This window comes from Helianthus annuus, chromosome 4 (genome assembly GCF_002127325.2).
Source record: "Helianthus annuus cultivar XRQ/B chromosome 4, HanXRQr2.0-SUNRISE, whole genome shotgun sequence".
Classification (NCBI taxonomy): domain Eukaryota; kingdom Viridiplantae; phylum Streptophyta; class Magnoliopsida; order Asterales; family Asteraceae; genus Helianthus; species Helianthus annuus.
The window spans coordinates 90,587,439-90,610,399 of NC_035436.2; the positions used below are offsets into that span (position 1 = coordinate 90,587,439).

Below are 22,961 nucleotides of genomic sequence, written 5' to 3' on the forward strand. Positions count from 1 at the left end.
TGCATCAAATCTGTTCAAGGAAGGAGCACTAGAATGGTGGAACACGGTCCTCCAGGCAAAAGGAAGAAGGATAGCCTATGCCATGTGTTGGGAAGAATTTAAGAATCTTGTAGAAAGAAAATTCTGTCCCGAATACGAGAAGGAACAAATGGAAAACAAGTTCCTGAGTCATCGTATGCTAGGTGTAGATTGTCGGGGCTATACTTCGACATTCTTTGAATACGCAAGGATAGTGCCATCACTGGCTTCGCCAGAACCGGTACTTATTTCTCGTTACATCTGGGGGTTAATTAGTGAGATCCGAAACATCGTTAAAGCTGCGAGACCTCGTACTATTGACGATGCTGTAGAATTAGCTAATACCCTAACAGATGAATTGGTACGCACAAGAGAGGAAGATCGCAAGAAGGAATTAGCTCAAAAGATTACCCAAGGATTTCGTGTGGGTAATACCAAGAAAAGAGGAACTGGGCAATCCTCATCATCTCCGTTCTGCAAAATTTGCAAAAAGAAGCATTATGGACAATGCAACATGATTTGCAATTTTTGCAAAATGAGAGGACATCGGGAAGAAGACTGCAGGAAGAAAACAAGAGTTTGTTATAATTGCAGAGAAAGGGGACACTTTCAATTTGAATGTCCTAAATTAGCTAAACCTGTAGCTAACCAAACCAAACCAGCTGAAGGAACAACCAAGAGAAATGCGCGGGCATTCCAGCTAACCACTCAAGAGGCCGAACTCATTCCAGATGTGATAGCTGGTACGTTCTTAATTCACAACGTATTTGCAAAAGTATTATTTGACTCTGGTGCGAACCAAAGTTTTATAAATACTTTATTTTGCCAAGATCTTAATTTACCTTTAACCCCTCTTAGGCAAATCTTTACAGTAGAAACCGCAGAAGGAAATTCTGTGAAAATAGATAAAATCTGGCAAGAAGGAAAAATAGAATTATTAGGCCACAAGTTTTCTGCAAATCTGTTACCAATGAATTTAGCCGGATTCGATGTAGTATTAGGAATGGATTGGTTAATAGCCAACCATGCACGAATCCTATGTGACAAAAATGCAGTAGAAATTCAAACCCCTACAGGAGAAGTAATTTTAATTACTGGAGATAAACCTCGAAAGCCATTGAAATTCATATCAGTAATGAAATTGGCTAGTTATTCGAGGAAACAGGAAATGGTGTATATGATTTCAGTAATCATTAACACTAAAGATAAGGAACTTCAGGACATCCCCGTAGTCTCAGAATACCCAGACGTTTTTCCAGAAGAATTACCTGGATTACCACCTGATAGAGAAGTAGAATTTAGAATTCATTTAATTCCAGGTACTGTACCAATAGCTAAAGCACCATATAGATTAGCACCTACCGAAATGCTAGAATTGAAAAAGCAATTAGATGAATTATTAAGCAAAGGATTCATACAACCTAGTTCATCCCCTTGGGGTGCACCAGTGTTGTTTGTGAAAAAGAAAGATGGATCGATGAGAATGTGTATCGATTATAGAGAATTGAATAAGGTTACGATTAAGAATCGATACCCGTTACCTAGGATTGATGATCTTTTCGATCAATTACAAGGAGCTAGGTATTTCTCTAAGATAGATTTAAGATCTGGATATCATCAGCTGAAAGTACAAGAAGAAGACATACCTAAAACCGCTTTCAGAACTAGGTATGGTCATTATGAGTTTACAGTCATGCCCTTTGGATTAACGAATGCCCCAGCAGCATTCATGGACATGATGAATCGAATCTGTAAACCATACTTGGATAAATTTGTGATCGTTTTCATCGACGATATACTTATTTACTCCAAAAGCCAAAAGGAACATTGTGAACATTTACACGTTCTCTTAACTTTGTTAAGAAAAGAAAGGCTTTATGCCAAATTCTCGAAATGTAAATTTTGGCTGCAAGAAGTACAATTCTTAGGACATTGGTAAATCACGAAGGTATTCATGTAGATCCTGCTAAGATAGAAGCCATTACGAAATGGAAAGTTCCACAAACAGCTATGGAGATAAGAAGTTTTCTAGGCTTAGCTGGATACTATAGACGATTTATCAAAGATTTTTCTAAGATAGCCGTACCTTTAACTAAGTTAACCTGTAAAACTGCTAAGTTTGAATGGGGACCTAGACAAGAAGAAGCCTTTAAGATTTTAAAGCATAGATTGACGAATGCACCAATCTTAGCTTTACCTGAAGGAACAGAAGACTTTGAAGTATATTGTGATGCTTCAAAATTAGGCTATGGATGTGTGTTAATGCAACGCAAGAAGGTAATTGCGTATGCTTCTAGACAATTGAAAAAGCACGAAGAAAATTATACAACTCATGATCTAGAATTAGGAGCCATAATTTTTGCCCTTAAAATCTGGAGACATTATCTGTATGGAAGTAAGTTTACTGTTTATACAGACCATAAGAGTTTAAGATATATATTTGGGCAAAAAGAGTTAAACATGAGGCAAAGAAGATGGATGGAGATGCTAAGCGATTACGACTGTGATATTCAATATCACGAAGGAAAGGCAAATGTGGTTGCAGATGCCTTAAGTCGTAAGTACCATGAGAAACAGAAACGAGTCCGTGCTTTGAGATTAAATCTACAAGTAGATTTAATGGCACAAATCAAAGAAGTTCAGAAAACAGCAATCAAGGACGATGCTGAAGGAATGAAAGGTTACCTAAAAGAACTAGAACAAGGAAATGATGGAATTTGGAAATTCCATAAGAAACGAATTTGGGTACCTAAGCAAGGAGAGTTAAGAAATAAGATTTTAGAAGAAGCTCATAAATCTAGGTATACCATGCACCCAGGAAACCATAAAATGTACCAAGATTTAAGGAATAATTTCTGGTGGATAGGAATGAAAAAGGATATAGCTGAATACGTATCCAAGTATTTAACTTGTTCACAAATTAAAGCTGAACACCAGAAACCTTCAGGACTACTACAACAGTTAGAAATGCCTGTATGGAAATGGGAACTCATAACAATGGATTTTGTTACCAAGTTACCCAGAACCAGAAAAGGTAATGATGCAATTTGGGTAATCGTAGATCGATTAACCAAATCAGCTCATTTCTTACGAATGAAAGAAACCTTTAGCATGGAAAGGTTAGCACAACTGTACGTGGACGAAGTAGTATCCCTACATGGAGTCCCACTCTCCATAGTATCGGATAGAGATAGTCGATTTACTTCTCATTTCTGGAAAAGTTTTCAGAAAGCAATGGGAACTCGACTAAATCTAAGTACTGCATATCATCCACAAACAGACGGACAGAGTGAAAGGACAATACAAACTCTAGAAGACATGCTCCGAGCATGTGTAATTGACTTTGGTGGTAATTGGGATAGCCATTTGCCATTAATTGAATTCTCCTATAACAATAGTTATCATTCAAGCATCGAAGCTGCACCATTCGAAGCATTGTACGGACGTAAGTGCAGAACTCCAGTATGTTGGGCAGAAATCGGAGAAAGACAATTATCAGGTCCTGAAATTGTACAAGAAACTACTGATAAGATAACTCAGATCAAGGAAAGATTGAAAACGGCTCGAGATCGTCAGAAAAGCTATGCAGACAATCGTCGCAAGCCACTCGAATTCCAAATAGGAGATAAAGTACTTTTAAAAGTCTCTCCTTGGAAAGGAGTAGTACGATTCGGAAAGAAAGGAAAGCTAAGTCCAAGGTACGTTGGACCATTCCCCGTGATTCAACGAATAGGACCAGTAGCTTATCGTTTACAACTACCAGAAGAGTTAGCTGGAGTACATGATGTATTTCATGTATCCAATCTCAAGAAATGTTTATCAGACGAGTCCCTAATAATACCTCTTCAAGATATAGAGGTAAATGAAAAGCTGAAATTCGTAGAGAAACCCCTACAAATAGAAGACCGGAAGATCAAGTTTCTCAAGTACAAATGACTAGTGCTAGTAAAAGTCAAATGGGAATCCAAGAGAGGACCAGAGTACACTTGGGAACTGGAATCAGAAATGAAGCGAAAGTACCCTCATCTATTTCAGTAAATCTCGAGGACGAGATTTTTCTTAAGGTGGGGAGGATGTAACAACTGCCACTAAAATCAATAATCAGGACAATAATTAGTCAATAAGGAAACCCTAGTTAAGACACCCAAGTAATTCTGCACTAACCCTAAAATTTTCATAACAATCGGAATCAGGATCAGGACCCCTAAAACTCAAGGGGATAAACCCTAGTTGGTAATATCTTAACAGTTTTTACGTGGGAGTTAAGTTTCAGTCGAAACCAACTCAGCAGGCCTATACCCACAACAAGGCTACTCTAGGCTAGATGGGTTTCCCAGGCGAGTCGCGACAGAATCACTGTCATCTTACGCGACACGCGGACGGGTTAAATTTTCAGTATAAATAGAAGGGGTTGGGACTTGAATTCAGATGTTCATTCGACGTTAAAACTCATAATACACACTGAGTTAGACGTAAATTACTATCAAACACACACTAATCACGAGGTGCTGCCACAATCAGGGTAATAACTCGATCGCTATTACGATTCAACGTCCGATCGATTATAACTATCCAATGATAGTCCAGGTGTTGCTCAATTGAGCTTGTACTTTGATTATTCGTCGTGATTTCGGCTTGAATATTAGAGTGTTGTTCGAATTCGGACTATGCTCTGTTATTCGTTGTGAATCCGATTGAATTATCGAGTATTGCACTGATTAATCATTGTGAGGGTTTAATCTCGTGAATTGACGTAACTGCTGTATTAGTTACTAACCTGTCTGTGTGTGCATTGTGTTAAAATAGGTGTAATCAAGGCTAATCAGTAGGCATTATTTATTTGCTCGTTAAAACTGCAATGTGAGTCATTCTCCTTTTTAAATTGTTTTCTCACCGTTTGTGAGTAAGTATTACAATACCTCAAATTATTTTCAAGGTTATAATTACAGTGATTAAGTCTTTGTAATCACCAAATTACAGCTGGTATGTGGGGTATTGTGCACATTACTATTTTTATCACTCTATGTGAGTGAGTAATACTCTATGTGAGTGATTATTACTCTGTGTGAGTAAACCGTCACTATTAGGGCAACGGGACCCAATAGTGGTATGACCACAGTCACAGATCCGGTCGAGTGACAAATACCCATTCTTGATAATTGGTTGATAAAAACATTGTAATCGCTCTTAATACTGTAAATTTATAACTAACGGGTCAACAGAATGATTCACTCAGTATTTCCCCGCTGACAAAACCTTTTTCAAACATGTTTCAGGTGATCTGTGTGATCCAGGAAAAGTGCAGTAAAGCACTACAAGCTCAGAGAAGTGGCTCATTGTGAATAAATAAATAAAACATGTTTTGGAAAATAAAGATTTCTATGTGAAATCAACTGATTGTAAATTATGGGAATTTATCCCAAAAACTTTGTATAATATATTAAACGAACATTTTACGGTGAAAAGATCCTGTTGTAATAAAAGACTTCCGCTGCCGCATAATCTAAATACCACGGGTACCACTGAAATCTGCCCGCGGCCCCCGACTCCGTCCAGGGTAGGGTCGGGAGCCGTGACAGTTTTACTTATTTGTCGTCCATTAAGGCCGGTTTATAAGGCCGGACTTAAGTTAACTGACACGCCACAGGTATAATGCCCACAAGGTAGATTCCTTTAAGTGGGATACCAGTTTTTACATAATGCATCTGTCAGGTGTACGCCTACACCCCGTGCTTAGGTCGTGGCCATTTCTTTGAATGATGCCAAGGATATCCAGGACATGGTCATTTAACCCCCAAGGGCCATACACCAAATAATACATATCAAACAGGTTATGTAAATACATCAATCACAATACGATTTAAATGACTACATACACCCGACCAAGCGGTACTTTTATAGTACCGTATCCCAAGCCCGTATAGGGAAAATAAGTTAAGGGTATTTACCTGAGCAAAGTATAAATCAAATACAGCAAGTGCACGTAGCTTTTACTGGGCTCCTAATCTGGAACGAAGGTTTTTAATAACATATTAGAATCCTAACGGGTCTTTAATTAAGTTTAGACTTAGACCAGTTAGTTTTCAAAAGGAAGATACGGTTCAAACGCATGATAAAGCGAAGACCGTTTCAGAATGTGGTTTTGACCCGACAAGCTTGCGTGCTTGTTTAATATGGGTAACTTAAACATATTCTGGATTTTGAGACAAAAACGATATGGTTTGACCCGTTTCGGCTAATATATGCAAATTAATAACATACGCCGCTCCGAACGCGAAAAGTGCGTAACGGGTAACCAAATGAGTCATATGCAAGTTTCCTAAGTTAATATGCCTTAAATATGTTGTGACATCAGTAAGATATCTTCTATTATGCCCCAAATGTATTTAAACTCATATTACGCCCCGTAGGGGTATTTTGGTCATTTAAAAGATTATAAAAGAGTTTAAATATAATTCTGAGTTTCGGGTCTGATGTAATCAGTAAAAATACTTAATTTACTAAGTTATATCAGTAGGGTATAACTTATATGTGAAATTTATCACTTAGAACCAAACTATGCATCTTAAGGGCATTTTGGTAATTTCACATAAGCCTAAAAGGTCAAATCGGAAATCTGAACTTAAGACCTTTTCTTACTGTTAGAATGTAAATATTTACTAAAAATATCAGTAGGCATCAAACCTTATATTTATAAAATGGTTTTAATACATACTATGCGTTAAAAACGCTTAAAAATGCTTAAAATGGCGATTTTTAGCTATTTCCGGGTTCTTAAAGGAAAGCTGATATTTTTACTATTCCAGAAGGCTTAAAATATTCTATTTATCATATTAGATTAGTAGAAAAAGGTTTGGTGTCAAAAGGTTTGGTAAAACTCATTTTATGGCTTAAAAGGGTAAAACCGACAACTACCGAAATAAGCTTAGAGCTCTAGGTTATGATTAGGCTAAAAATAAATAAAAATCTCCAAAAATCCCAAAATATTATTTTACATCAGTAGGTATAAGGTTTGGTATCAAAAATCGGGTTTAGATAGGCTATATGCTAGTTACGCCATTTAATTACTAAAAAGCTTTCTAATTACGCTATTGAGCGTAACTCTTAATCTAGACCTCAAAATGATGTCAAATTCTAGGTACAAGTTTATAAATAAGTAGTGAAGGTTTCTATTCTTTCACTTTTTCAAAAATCACATTTTAAGATGATAAGGGCATAATAGTCAACATTTAAGCATTTAACGGAATCATGCATATGAATCGGATAACTATTGAACCAAGTTGTATAATCTCAGAGGCTTATACTTGTAGGTAACTTGGTCCTATTAAAGCTCTAAGGCATTCCTAAACCATGCTCAAACGGGTCAGAACTGAAAGTCAAAGCATAAGTCAAACTATGCGACTTTCGGTCCCGAACCGAGCCTAAACTGAAAATTGTCGAGTTGAACATGTTTAGACATGTTCTTACATTAATTACCAAGTTATACTAATGACAAAACAGGTTGCATAGCCTTTACATTGCTAATTATGCATTTATTTGAAAATAGGCTTCTTGTTGACTTTTTATAATCAAGTTTGACTCGACAATTGACCTAGTTAGGGTGGGAATCAGAGAATACCCTTTTAAGGGTTTATTGCCCACATAAATACCAACTCATAGGTACTTTCAATTTGAAATTTGACTGGAGGAATTAAGATTAATGACGAAGTCAAATCTTAATTACGACGGTTTGACTTTACGCTAATAAGCTAAGCAAAACTGAATTAAAGGAGGTTAAGCATACTTACAATAGTCCTAAGCACGACTAATGATCACTAGGAAAGTTGCTTGAGCTCCAGGAACCTCCAAGAAGTGAGTTGTGAACTTCCAAGTGAATGAGTATTGAAGAACCCAAGTTCATGGCCTTTATATAGGTTTCTTAATGCAATTTGATCATGCCAAACAAGTCTATGATTGATTCCAAATGATTACAAGTGTCCCTAGGCCTCAATATACCATCAAACAAGCCCATAGAATCAAAAACAACCTTATTAAGTCGGTTAAACGGGCTGGAACAGGCAGCTGTCATGAAATTCTGCATCTGGTGTCCTCAGGCGCCCCGTGTAATGGTCTGATCCGGTTACAAAGTTTCAAAAATTGCAATTTCAGTCCCTGGTCCTTCTAAGCTCATTTTTAACTTGTTTTCTTGCACTTTTAACCCCCAAACTTGACTTTTAAGGACCCCAAGGCATAAACCAACTTTGTTTAGTCCCCGGTAAAAGTTTTAAATTTCAAGATTGACGCTTTTAACCCCTCGTATACGAATATTGTCATAACTTTCTCATACTTAATCGAAACCTTGTGAAATTTTTATCACACATTCTTGTGAGTATAATCAACCATTACAAAGCTTTGGGTTTCGTTAAAAGGTCACTCAGAGGTATACTTTAAACATGTTGATACATTTAACCCCTGTAGTTTGTAATTCCTCACTTTCTTTCACAATTAGCTTCGTATGCTCCATGATTTATTCGTTTAAGGGTATAAACATCATGTAGGGTTATTGAGAGATATATTTATCCGTTGTTGACATTTTGAACCCTTATATTCACATACTTTCTCTGTTTGTCAACTTTAGTCCTTCATATGTAATCTTTTACACGTTCAAAGCTTATGACACGTGTCAATACATTATTGGACATGAATTTTCGAGGTGTTGCATATAAGATTTGTTGAGCACAACCAATGAAATTAATAACGCCTGTTGTTATATGAAAAAGCTAATTTGCTTGATTTAATTTGTTTTGAAATACGAATGTAGGGGTTGCTGATGATGATGATGACGATTTTTAGCCCCCCATTCAGCCGATGATAACAAACAAACCTCGCAAGTTAAAGGTAAATAAAAAGCCAAAGAAATTAAATCTTTAAGATGATTGATGATGATTTTGAAGCACCAACTAAAGACTTCATAGGCAAAAGGGCCGAAAACACAAAAAAGAGGGCAAAGACTTTAACTGACCAAGATGATGATGACTTTGAGCAGCCCGTAAAAAAGAAACCATCGAAACAAGACAAGCAGATGGATCCTACAAAGGGAAGACAGACGATTAACGAATCGGAACCAATTAGGATGGAATCAAGACCGTACTATGAATATCATCATGAGGTAATAATCCTAAGGTGTAGTCATTCAGGTTTCTTGGATACAGTAAAACAATTTACAGAAGCACAGGTAGCGGATGTGAAAAGCATTGGATTTGGTAATGTTCTTGATATAAAGCTTAATCATATAAGCACACGTCTAGGTTATTGGCTCGTACGAAACTATGACGAGCAATACAACACACTAAACATAGGAAATCATAAGATAGAAATCACACGAGATTCAGTACATGATGTGTTTGGTATTCCAAAAGGACATGTTCCAGTACGGGAAAAAAATAAGCCTCGGAAAGGAGCGATAGTCGAAAAAGTTACTGCTACTCAAGGGGTCGAAACAACTATTGACGAGTTCAAAAACCAGTGGCCGGACACCAACAAAATTACTCATACATTAGTTGCAAAAGCTATGAAAAAACAAACAAATGGCGGCAGATTATTCAAGTTAGATTTTTTAGCCTACTAGAACACGTTGTTTGTAGAGATTACAAAGTCAACAACGGTTAAACAAAGTTTTCTACTTGCCATTGACAAAGAGGAAGACATTTCGAAGTTGGATTGGTGCTCGTTTGTTTTAGAGTCGCTTAAACGAACTAGACAAGGTTGGAAAAAGCTGGACTCACAATACAAGGGACCAGTTGCATTTCTAACGGTATGTTTTGTAAACATCTTTAAAATGTAAGCTAATACAATATTATTAGTAGTAATTTGGTTTTTTTTAAACAATTATATGCAGCTTCTATACACCCATGAATTCAACAAAAGGCACAAAATTTTCGATGAAGTTGTCGAACTGCCTGTCATAAAGTATATAACATCTGGCATAATCGACGACATGGAAGAGTATTTATACAATAATGGGCCGCTGTCAGATGTTGAAGATCATGATGAAGTTGACAAAGACGAAGAAACGCATGACAATCGCCAAGATCAACAACATGCAACTGCCTCGGACATCAATAGCGATGATCATCAAGATGAACAGGCTCCGACAACGCCATTCGAAAACGTAAATCAACAAACTTTGACGTTATTGATGGACCTGTTCACTGACAACATCCCATTACTCGAGGCTGTTGGAGTACAAGAAAACCTCACCGCATTTGAAACGATATACAAGCCTACGACAGATACGGATGATTTCACAATACCACCCGTAGATACCACAAAGGTCTACGAAAGAAGAAACCAGGATGGTGAAGATTCAATCGAAGAATGTTGGGGGGGGGGGATATTCCACGGTCCTCCCAACCGCCGAGGTGATCCCACCTCGCAGACCGCCACCCAGCAAGCCTGAGTCTGGGGGTAAATCCGCTACCGTAGAGGCATTGGGAACGAGCAAGACTCGAACCCGCCACCTCCGGGTTAGAATGCGGGCTGGTGGCCATTGGGCTGATACCCAATGGTTTGAGGGCTGGAATCCTAGTGAACATATTTCAGATTTGAACCTAGAAGATATGGACATCGGGACACAAATGCAAAAAGAGCTTGACTACTGCTCCACTCTGCTTCAACTAACCGGGGTGATCTATGATGATGCTGCGCGGTAAGCCTCAAACAAAAATAAGAAGGTACAGTCTTTTGGATTTTTGTTTATGATATTATTAATAACGCATGCTTTAAGAACCTCATATTACAGTAGAATGCTTGTTTAGGATATTAGAAAAATAACGCCTGTACAATACTTAAAATCACGCTAGTGTAAAAAAATAATAACGCAAGTTTATTAGGAGAAACAAAGCCCAATATAACTAAGCCCAATATAGATCACTGGAACAAGAGGCCCAGTTTATTAGGAGAAACAAAGCCCAATATAGATCACTGGCCCAATAAATAACGCATGATTGGCCCAATTAATAACGCATCTCTTGATTTCATAAAATATTGGAATGGGCTTCGAATGATATAGGCTACACAGGAGATTAAGCTGTTGGGCCAATTTATTAGGAGAAACATTGGGCTGTTTGGGCCAATTTATTAGGAGCAATTGGGCTGTGGTCTTCTGAAAAAGGAAAAAAATTGCACTAAATTTGGTTTGAAATAAAGCCCATGATTAACAGAATGGACAAGAACATAAATTCAAAAAAAAATACGCTAGTTACATATATAATGACGCATGATATTGCTGAAAAAAAACTACTCTACTTAGATAGATAATAACGCATGATATTGATAAAACTCCAATTATGCAGCTGTTGTTGAAAACAATGGACAAGAATATAAATAAATACATTTCTCTGGTTACGGAAATGAATAATATCGTTACGGACGCAAAGGAAAAGTGTTTCTAGGATCCAAATATAATGAGAATGTGTAAAAGATGGGATGATGCAGTTAAAAATACCGTGTTGACGATGACTGATAAAGTAAGCTCTGGAGGTGATAAGGCGATTCAAAACAAAGTTGGAGAGGGTGGCAATACAATTCAAGAGTTAGGAGGGGATGGAGATGCAACCGTAGAAGATGAAAACACAGGAAAAACAAAAGGTAGATACGAATTTGTGTTATTTCTTAAGGTTAACGGTAATTTATGTTCAATAATGACAAAACGTTTGTGATTTTATAGGATGTCATGATGTTGATAATATGACATATGATGATGGGGGTATTTCAGACTCATGCCTGGCTGCATTACAAACCATCGAACCAGGTGTATACAAGCAGACGACAGAAGGTAACAAATACGATCATTGCTAAAATATTAACCGTATACTAACTTGTGTTTACAAAAAAAATTAACCTACTTGAACATACAAGCAGTGATACAAGCAGATGTGGTAAACCAAATGGACCAAGCTGTAAATTTAGCAGAGTCCAGTCAGCAAAAAGCACAAAGTCAGAATACAATAACCGAGTCGATGTTGAATGAGCTTGAAAAGACAAACCATGACGTCTATGGTAAAGAAATGCCTCCCACCACATCCGCTGAAGAAACAGATGAAGTGACGGATGCAGAAATGCAGTCGGTGGAGACGCTTTTAAAATTGGCTCCCATCCTACAAACATCAAATGAAAGTAAGCAAAAAACTCCCGTGTCTGAATACAAAAAGAAAACGGATGACGAGAGACATACAGAACTAGTGAGAACGCGTATCAAAATGTTGAGGGGAAAGAACGAAAAACGAATGGCAGAATTAAGTGACGCATAAAGATCACCTTACTGCAACAGGATAACTAGCTTATATGAGCCACTTCTGGAACGTGACCAAACGATCATCTGTTACCTCTTAGCTCCGATCGGAGATATTGGGTAAGATATTTTGTCTCTTTTAAACCGCTTAAAATCTTGATCTCTTTTTAAACTGTCCTTTTTGGTTTTAAACAACAGCTCATTGATATACAAGTCTGAAAGTGGAGTCGAAACACTAAAAATCATTTTTGAAAGCTTTCACCCATCGCAATACATAGCTTCAAATGGAGTGGACGCGTTTGTAGATGTGTTAAACTTTGAAGAGAAAAAAAGGGACAAAAAATCATCACCCTACAGGCTGTTCTTGCCAAGTACAATGATTGTAAGTTTTTCCATAATAATCACGCATGTATGATTTTTCCTTAGTTAATCACGCATGTATATATTTTACTAGGTTAAATCACACATATTGAAATGAAATCACGCAAGTTATATGATAATCATGCATGAAGAAAGTTAATGCACACTTGTTTAAGGTTAACCAAGCATGCTATATGATAATCACGCATGCTTAAAGTTAATGCACACATGTTTAAGGTTAACCAAGCATGCTATATGATAATCACGCATGTTGAAAATTAATGCACACATGTTTAATGTTAACCAAGCATGCTATATGACAATCACGCCTATTTAAGCTTAATGGACTGATGGAGTTTAATGAAAAGGCCAAAACACACAGACAATGATCGATTGAAAGTATTTGCACCAAGCCTAGACGATATACTGTGTAAGTATCAGGTCAAGAAAGTTGACATAGTGGATCTTATCTTCATTCCAGTACTACTATCTGATCATTTCTGGTGCCTATGCTTTCACTTGAAAAATGGCGAAATTGAGTTAATTGATAACTCTAGGTTTGACGAATCGTTTAGCAAACGCTACCGTGGGCGCCCCGAAAAGCTGGTAATTCTTGAATACTCGGCTTTATATACAAAAACTACTATATATTATAAAGACTACGTACTAATATGATTTTTTATCGTGATTATAGCGAAGAGTTCAAGTTCTATACCTAAAAGGCAAGATACGACAAAAAGAGTGGATAACACTTGTTATATGATAATCACGCCTCTTTAAAGTTAATGCACACATGTTTAAGGTTAACCAAGCATGCTATATGATAATCACGCATGTTGAAAGTTAATGCACACATGTTTAATGTTAACCAAGCATGCTATATGACAATCACGCCTATTTAAGCTTAATGGACAGATGGAGTTTAATGAAAAAAAATCACCATAATTTTTGCAGCCTGACGAAATGTTTGTGCCAAAACACACAGACAATGATCGATTGAAAGTATTTGCACCAAGCCTAGATGATATACTGTGTAAGTATCAGGTCAAGAAAGTTGACACAGTGGATCTTATCTTCATTCCAGTACTACTATCTGATCATTTCTGGTGCCTATGCTTTCACTTGAAAAATGGCGAAATCGAGTTAATTGATAACTCTAGGTTTGACGAATCGTTTAGCAAACGCTACCGTGGGCGCCCCGAAAAGCTGGTAATTCTTGAATACTCGGCTTTATATACAAAAACTACTATATATTATAAAGACTACGTACTAATATGATTTTTTATCGTGATTATAGCGAAGAGTTCTAGTTCTATACCTAAAAGGCAAGATACGACAAAAAGAGTGGATAACAAACTTGGAAACAGCAAGCATAATTCGAAAGGAAATGGATTGGAGAACTCTTCAAAATGGATGTGACTGTGGTGTCTTCACTATGAGACATATGGAGACATACAAAGACAAATCACCATGGAATCCGGGGTTGTGAACGAAGATAAAAAGACCATTCAAGATTCACAACTTCGATTCTTGCGGTACCGGTATCTTAGTAAGATTGTATTGTCCGACTACAATCTTATAAGGAAAGAAGTGTACGACAAAGCTAAGGAATTTACGAAGAACGCAAGCACCGTAGATGTTTTACGCGATCTAGATAACAAAATTAGGGTCCAATTAGATCAGTTCTTCAACCTTGACAAAGTGAAACAAAAAGCTACGTCGTAGAACTAGTTTGTTGCAAACATATTTGACATGTTCGTTTTTTAATTTTATTTTTAATTCTTAAATTTGCTGATTACTCATAAACTATGATATCAGATAACATGAAAAATGTAAAAACAATGGGAAAAATTCCTTATTCAAACATAATTTCAATACAAGAAAAACACTAAGATAAACATAAAAAGCACATGATTTCACTACCCAGATGAAAATGATACATAATACCCATCAGAAAAAGGACTCCAAACACTTGATCTTCGTGTCCATAGAGCATCTTAAGACGATTATTGCGTCCGCAGGCTCCTTTAACTGTTTCTCATCCTGCTCTCCTAGATCGACCATAAACATCATAGCCACCTCTCGGACACTTGACTCTTTCATACCAGACAACAAATTGAAAATCTCTTCTCGCCTCTTCCTGTTCTCAATGACCCTAGAAATGTTAGTTTCCAACAAGTCTTTACAAGACTTGTCTTCAGCAATTTGATCCTCGATTCTCTTTTTGAGATAAACACTCATACCAGAAGATGAAGAAGAACCACAAGATGAATTAGAAGAATCTGCCATCTTTAAGGTAATATTTGAATGCTCTTTCAATGATATATAAAAGGAAGTAGCAAACAAGAGGACATCTAAAATTATTAAGCATGACAGTTGTATGGTTCAGAAATAATTCTAGCTGTTTTTTGGAGTTTTCTTGGTCTAGTACAGATATTATGTAAATATAATCACGCATGTATAGATTATCACGCAGGTATAAAAATAATCACGCATGAACCAATAATCACGCATGTATTGTTAATCATGCACTACCTGAATGTGAATTATTTAAGCTACTGAACTTTGATATGCAAGATGCAAGTTGATATAAAATATAATTAATCTTAATAATAATGAAACCTACAAATAGCATTCCCAATCGATATGACTAGTAATTATGAGAGATATTTAATTTTACTTACCAAATCTCCACAACTACCATATTAAATCACAATCTTCATACATATATGACTCCCCATATTAAATTTTTGCAAAAAAAAAAAAAATAACAACTTTCATCAATAGACAAGAATGTCTACTGATCCGGCAAGCAAAGCCATCAAGAAGCTCCTCTCCAGCCGCACGCTGACAGAGCTTACGTCTGATGTAAACTCTACTAACAGTATTTTTGATGTGCAGAGGAAGGCCTTAGAACAACAGAATATGAACCAAGAAGTCTGGGGGAAACTACTAGAAGAACCAAAATCTTCGTTGAGGGACAACGGCATAAAGCTCATGAAGGATCAGGCATCTGATGATCACTTGGTTTACTCATATCTCAAGGATGCAGTGGAGACTGTGCAAGAGAAGATGGAAACCAGTGACAAGGAGCTTGGGAAGATATTCACATCGAACTAGGTGGTATGTCTGATTAATCAACGTTTTTTGTTGATTTTTGGGGATGTTCTAATGTTGGTATTTTGAAAACTTACCACTATGGTGGTTTTTAGCAACTGATATGTGGATATATTTAGGAAAATCATGTAGGCTTACTTTTTTACATGTTTTGATACCTTTTCAGGCATCTATGTATGGTGTTTTGGCGGTATTTATATGAAAAAATCATGTTAAATATTATCACACATGACACAATTAAAGACGCTAGTTATAAAAAAAAAAGTGATATGTGTTTGGGTATGTTTTTGGTTGAAATATCTGTGAACAGGGGTTATGACAGGTTATACAAAATGTAAGAGAAGGGTTAAATGGTCATTTGAGATCTCCATTTGAGATAGTCTTGTAAATTTATGATTTTAGGTTAAGGACCAATACAGTAAAATAAGGCATCTGCATATTGAAAAGGGGTAAAAAAGCATCAGTTCAGATGGTTTACATAATCACGCAACAAAATGGTTTTAAAATCATGCATGAGCATATTGAACAGGGATAAAAAAGGATCAGTTCATATGGTATACATAATCATGCATGTTAACATGTCAATATCACTGATCACATAAAGTTGTTTCTTTAAAAAGGAATGAAAAAACCCATGATTAAATGTATGCAATTGTGATTCAAAAATTACTCATCGTCGTCGTTTAGCTCTTCCCATTCAGAATCACTATCATCTGCTTCGTCAACCTCCTCATACTTCTCCTCTCCCTCACCAGTTTCCGCCTCCTCGTCCTCCTCGTCTACTAAACCAGGATCAGTCTCCAACTGAATTACTCATCTTTTCTTCCCCTTCTTATCGGCAACACTAGCTTAACCCTTTAAAATTGAACAAGTTCGGATATCATGACCTTTGGTGTTGCAAACACTGCATGTCCGACTTCTCTTGCCTTTTAGACTAATCATCTTTTCTTTTTTTGATTTAATCCGCTTATGAGAACCACGACCATTGTTTCTAATACCGGTTGGCACACGGACCGTAGGTGGAGCATCAGTGTTCGGTTTCTCGTAACCGATTAACCTTGAATATCTATCAAACTTAGGGTCGATGGGCTTGGTTATGTGAAGTTCATCAACCATTTCTTTCATCTCCCTCATCTGATCCCTGACTATAACTAGATGATCAAAATCTCTCATCAAGTTACCAATAAGATACTCTCCGGTCTGCATTATCTCATACGCAACCTCTTTGGCCTTTTTATGCCCATCATTATCATCAACACTTAAATCAAATGTGTTATTTAGATCATTCGGTACCACATCTTTGGTCTTTCTTCTCATAACATACTTGTTGGGAATTTCTTTAACTTTGAACATCTTGAACACAAAGTATATATGTTTACACAACAATCTATATTGTTCAAACCTGCGACAACTGCATGATTCAATTACATCCTCCTCCTTCTTGAAACAAACCTACATAAAAAAATTGAAAACTAAAAATCAAGGAAAAAACGCACGTTGTTATGTAATAACGCATGTTATCTAGTATAGATAATGTTACCTCTAATAAACCGTCACTGTGGGCTTTCCAATCCTTCATACTTATCTTCAAGAACGGTTCCTCGATTTTAGTCTCCATAGGAAGACACTCAGACAGTGTTCCATATAACTCTGCCTGCTGATCAGCAAAGATGGACCTAGTGTAAATTTTCATAGCATCATCCTCTAAGGTAGTTTCAGACCAGTTATCTGGGGTTGTATTTTTAGAAATATGATCATTTTTCCGATGGTTGAATCTTTGCACGTCCATTGCACCATCAAAATGGTTAAAAAACTCAACAAGGGTAAGTTGAGAATTCGCCACCCTGACAGAAAAAATGGTTTTCGCTCTCTGATCTGGAGGTGGTCCGCATAAGCCCAGACATAGGCTCATGACGATAGAAAGCTGGAATCCACGAAGATCTCATGCCAAACATATCGTCAATCCATTTATTCTTGGTTAGACCGAATTCAATCATTATCAGTTTCCATTCTGTCTCAATTCTGGCGCAATCGAATCAGTCCATACAATGTCACACATACGTCTTTTGAAGTCTTCGTTGTTACACAACTCATGTCCCACCTATTAAAACATATGATTGGAATGAACAAAAATCAGAAATCTTAATAATTATTCACGCTTTAAAAAAAATTGAGTGTAGGAAATAATAACGCATGGTGAACTTTTTGTACAAATGCATATAAAAATCAGAAATCTTTATAGTTATTATGCCGGTTGTAATAGTAATAACGCAAGTTGTAGTTGTGTCTAACCTTATCAACAACTTTCTTCATTATGTGCCACATACATAATCTGTGCCTACTCTTATCGAACACTGCCTCGATAGCTTGTTTCATCGCCGGGTCCTGATCAGTGATGACCACCTTCGGCTGCTTACCAAATGAGTCCAAAAATGATTATAACAACCATTTGTATGATTCAATGCTTTCGGGTGCTAGCAACCCGGCTCCAAGCGTCACATTCCGACAATGGTTATCAATACCAGTAAAGGGTACAAAAACCATTTTATACCTTCAAAATGATGAAATAAATTGAACCAAAAAACAACAAAGTTATACAAAAAAAAAAGAAGTTAAAACATTAAAGTGAATACTAACTTGTTGGTTTTGAATGTAGCATCAAACGATATGACGTCTCCAAACTCAGCATAGTTACGTTTGCACAAACCATCGGCCCAGAACAGGCCAGTTAATCGCTTGTTTTCATCGACTGAATGTACAAATGAATAATCAACCATAAACTGCTTTTTATCAGTCAACCTATTTATAACCATATCTGCATCATACTCTCCTATATAGCTATGTATCCTAGCTCTAAAATTCTTGCAGTCGTCTTTAGTTGCGCCAACATTTTCAAAACCTCCGTATCTTTTTCTCATTATATTGAACGCTTTCACTGGCCCAAGATTCAATGTACCAAGATCCCATATCATCTCTTCTTGTGTTTCGGACAGATGCCTATAATCCGGTAATAAATGCATATCTTTGGGGCACACGAATGAATGATTATGCGCTTGAACAAACTTATCAACCTTATACAACACCCCATCCGTCGAACAAAGCTTAATTTGAGCTTTACACCCGGTTCGAATCGTGGGCCTGTTCCTACTTTTATATGGCTTAGACAACTTCGAATAAGGATCATCAAAAGCCATAGGTTTATGCCCCTCCTTTGAACACACAAAGTATTTAGTCTTGATAATACCACCACTATGGTGTTCACCTTCTTTTCGAGCAGAGAACCCTGACTTCTTGGCATATGTCTGATAAAAAACATATGCTTGCTCTATGGAAGTGAATTCCATTCCTATAACAGGAACACACGATGAAGCTACCTCAGGAATATACAATCTTTCATCTACACATTTCAAAAATGACAAAAAAAACATGAGCTCTAAACCAAAACACACAGTCACTCATCTAGGAAATAAATAAAAAATCACGCACACAAGAAAAATCACGCAAACAAGAAAAATCACGCATGATAACCTCAAATAATAATGCAGGTAGAAAAAACCAGCCAGTACTGTATACTTCATAATAATAACGCTTGTTTGATGGAATTACACAGGTCTCATACACTATATAGCATATAAACAGGCGTGATATATGACACATTCATTTCAAAAAACTAATTATCAAATAATGATGCACGATCAAATATAAAAACATTAGATAACGAACTCACATAATTCTCTTGATGTTAGTAAATGTCTGAATTACCCTGCCTCAAGAATGAAAAATGTCTAATTTGCCCTTAATGAGAAATCTTAATTCGTGCCACGCGTTAAGATCTCGTTGTTGCGTACATGAAGTATGATTAGGGCTTTTGTATATTATACTTTATATATATATATATATATATATATGGTAGGGTTCATGCGAGAACCACCTTTATTGCGAGAACCAATGTAACCTAACCCTTTGGGAGTTATCTCCATCATAGGGTAAGCGAAGTCTCACCCCTTGTTCCGTTCTTCCCGGACGTACCCATTTAAAAGCTCCCTTAGCTTTATGAAATTCTTTCTCACTCCTTTGGGAGTTATCTCCATCGTTTCTACCAGAAAGAGCACTTCACTCGGTGAAGATGGGGTCACTTATGTGAGAAGAGGTGTTTGAAACTACAGAACATCTTGGGACTATGGTGTGACCCCAGGTTCGCCTGTTCTTGTCGAACAACTACCATACCCTTGATGTAGCCGGGGAGCTAGAGGTAAGTAGTGAACTCTTGGGATTATCTTTTAGAATGGGATCCTTTCCGGCCATAAGCGAGATGGTAACTTAGGAATAGGTACTGAACTACCGAAAATTTTGTTCTAAGTAGCGCGACTGTCACACCCCCAAAATACCACTTGCGGAAACACCGCGGGACGTGTGACGTACCAGGATCTTAGCCACCAATCACATTGAACTCATAAATACATTTAACTAAACTTTCATTCATTATCATACAGTGATTCAAAACGTTACATATCATTCATTGTATACAGCGGAAGCATAACTCGTTTATTAAGTGTTTCATAAACCAAGTGTACATAAACCACTAAGCTTGTATTGCGAATCCATGTATCTCGACCCACGACCACTCCAGCATCCCAGACAGCAAGTTTGGGATGCTATAGACCTGCAAGCATGCAGACAAGTGTGTCAGACGACGCTGGTGAGTTCAAAGTTTGTTAACGTGATTAGATACCAGGTACCAGATTAAAAACGAAACACCGATGTTTCGTCACCAAGATATTTCGTCGCCAAGGAGGTGTTTCGTCGTGTAAGTAATGAGCTGAACCCGAGAGACACGTGATATAGAACAAAAGTATTGGACTGATGAACAATTTAAGATTCCACTGACTTTTGTATTGGGACGAGATATTAATACAATCTTATTGGACCAAATCTGTTAGTCAAGTTCACACACAAACAAGAACAAACAATCCAATATTAACATCAGTACGATCCACTAACCAAGATGCAAGATCACTATCACCAAGTTGTGCCTAACAAATAAACTAATCATGTCAAAGATCGATTACATGAAACACGAAACCATGATAACACTTACATCACAATCAATATTCTGATTTATCAATATTCATATAACAATTAAACAAGGTGATAAACTAACCAAGAGTTCGATCAAAGAAGGTGATGCCTCGATGAGGGGATCTACTGCCGTCGGTTCCAATGAATGAGAGAGTGTTTAGGGTTTGTGATGATGTGTATGCAAACTAATGAGAACCACGTACAAATATTTATGTGTGTGCGTGCATATGCTAACCCCAAACTAACCGGCCTACTTCAAACACTAACCGGCCCACTTCTAAATCTTGATTGGGTTTGGGTAGTTAAGGCCTAAGATAGCATGTGTGTGTGGGCCAAAGTTATTTAAAGAGGTAAAGTGTGGCCAAAGGGATGTGTAGGTGGCCCATCATACGCGGCCCAAATACAAGCAAACAATCATACTAAATTTCGTTTACGTTTAACATAGAATAAAACGTTTACCAAGTTTAACATAAGAGGAAGCGTCGGAGATGAATAATGAGAACTTAAGATCACGAAACGAGATGACACTAACCTTGAAAGTTCGGGTTGTCACAGCGACAACACGGTGTGCGCCACTTATTAAAACAACAAGAGTATGGCAGGGGGGAAGGTCCATGATCCACTCCGACAAATAGCTTCTTGATCAGAATTTACAAACAAAGAACATTGTCAGCCTTAATGTGAGAGGTGGCCTCCCGCGTTTGGACTCCAGCGTGAGAATCAGTAAATGGCTCTCTAAGAGTTCAGCATAAGTGAGAGAATAGTTTTAGAGAGAGAGAGAGAGAGAGAGAGAGAGAGATGTTTGATACCTTTGGAGTTGTGAGGAGGCCCATTTATATAGGCAGAGGTCTTTGTCATGGGGAAGCTCCTCGACAACTCATCTTTCAATTGTGGTAAGTCTTATCCTCTGAAACGTTGCTTGCGCGAGTAGCCTTGCCTCTTTGGTGAAAGGTCTGCTTTTGTGAGTCTCTATGCTGCTTTATGTGCTTTTGGGCAAAGTCTCATCACTTTGACTTTGCAGCCTCGAGACTTGGAATGTGTACAGTAATATGAGCTTCTAGCTTCAAGTCATTAGTAGGACTACTTCTAGCTTCCTGCTTCCGGCTCCTGGACATAAGTATGATAGCTTTCAGCTTATTGCTTCCAGTTTCGCTATGTGGGAGCTTCCTAGCACCCACGTCATCAGTTTTGTATATAATTTATCCTTAATATGTGACTAGACTTGGAATATTAGGTATTCCATATGAAATATTATGTATTACATATTTTGTAATCACTCAGTGTGGTTTCACATAAAATACCATAATGAGATCACGTAATCACGAAATTTGTATTCAAAATCACGTAGTTACGTAATAATACGCAGTCAACTATTGTTGCGTAATTACGTAATCACTTAGTATGGTTTCACATACTATAATGAAATCACGTAATCATATAATGGGTATTCAAAATTATGTATTCATGTATTGGGTATTCAAAATCACGTAATTTAGTAATGGGTTTTCAAAATCTTGTAATTTTTGAAAATTATAGCAATAGGCTGCTTAAATTAAAGAGAATGAAATACTTGCTAATACGATATATATATTTTTTTTAAATATTAACGTATGAAAACGTTAGAGCAGTTTGAAATCAAGGGAGAAACTAGGTCAAGTGAGAAAAGACCAAAATACCCTTTCTCTATTTGTTTCTTCAATTGTTTGAGTCTGAGATTTACCAAATAGCCACCGCCTAACTTTCAACCATTGATCTTAGGAGACCAATGACTGATTTTGTCACGTATGCTTCATACATGTCACACCCCCAAAATCCACCCGCGGAATACCACCGCTTGGGAGCGTGACTGACCAGGATCAAGCCATCAATCATATCAAACATAGCATTTAATAATAATAAAAGTAATTAACGTAAGTCACCATGACATGATTGATGTTTCAAAACCAAATACTGTTTTAAGTAGCGGAAGCATAGTAAAGTAAATTCAAAACGAGTTATGAGTTCGACATCATTAACGATCCATCTGCCCACAACGACCTGCTCCTTCCCTGTGCAAGCTCCCAAGTATACCTAAGGTCCTGCAAGGCATGCAGCAAATAATCAACAAACTAGTTGA

General features: G+C 37.1%; 1 protein-coding gene across 1 annotated transcript; it reads right to left on the reverse strand.

Moving 5' to 3' along the window:
• Positions 1–16,432: 16,432 nt before the first annotated feature.
• LOC110914280 (protein FAR1-RELATED SEQUENCE 5-like) lies at positions 16,433–19,110 on the reverse strand. The gene is made up of 6 exons (XM_022159079.1): positions 18,404–19,110; positions 18,266–18,317; positions 18,059–18,175; positions 17,307–17,690; positions 16,670–17,218; positions 16,433–16,570 (listed from the first exon to the last, which is right to left on the reverse strand). Exons 1-6 carry the CDS (start codon positions 19,108–19,110, stop codon positions 16,433–16,435), a joined length of 1,947 nt encoding a protein of 648 aa, XP_022014771.1.
• Positions 19,111–22,961: the final 3,851 nt, after the last annotated feature.

What these genes read in the sequence shown, in the direction of transcription:
- LOC110914280 (XM_022159079.1), bottom strand. Translation starts at nt 19,110, where the DNA reads ATGGAATTCACTTCCATAGAGCAAGCATATGTTTTTTATCAGACATAT. An exon ending in TTGATAACCATTGTCGGAAT is followed by an intron (nt 18,176 to 18,265) that starts GTGACGCTTGGA and finishes TTTGGTAAGCAG; the next exon opens with CCGAAGGTGGTCATCACTGA. An exon ending in AGAGAAGTCGGACATGCAGT is followed by an intron (nt 16,571 to 16,669) that starts GTTTGCAACACC and finishes TGAGTAATTCAG; the next exon opens with TTGGAGACTGATCCTGGTTT.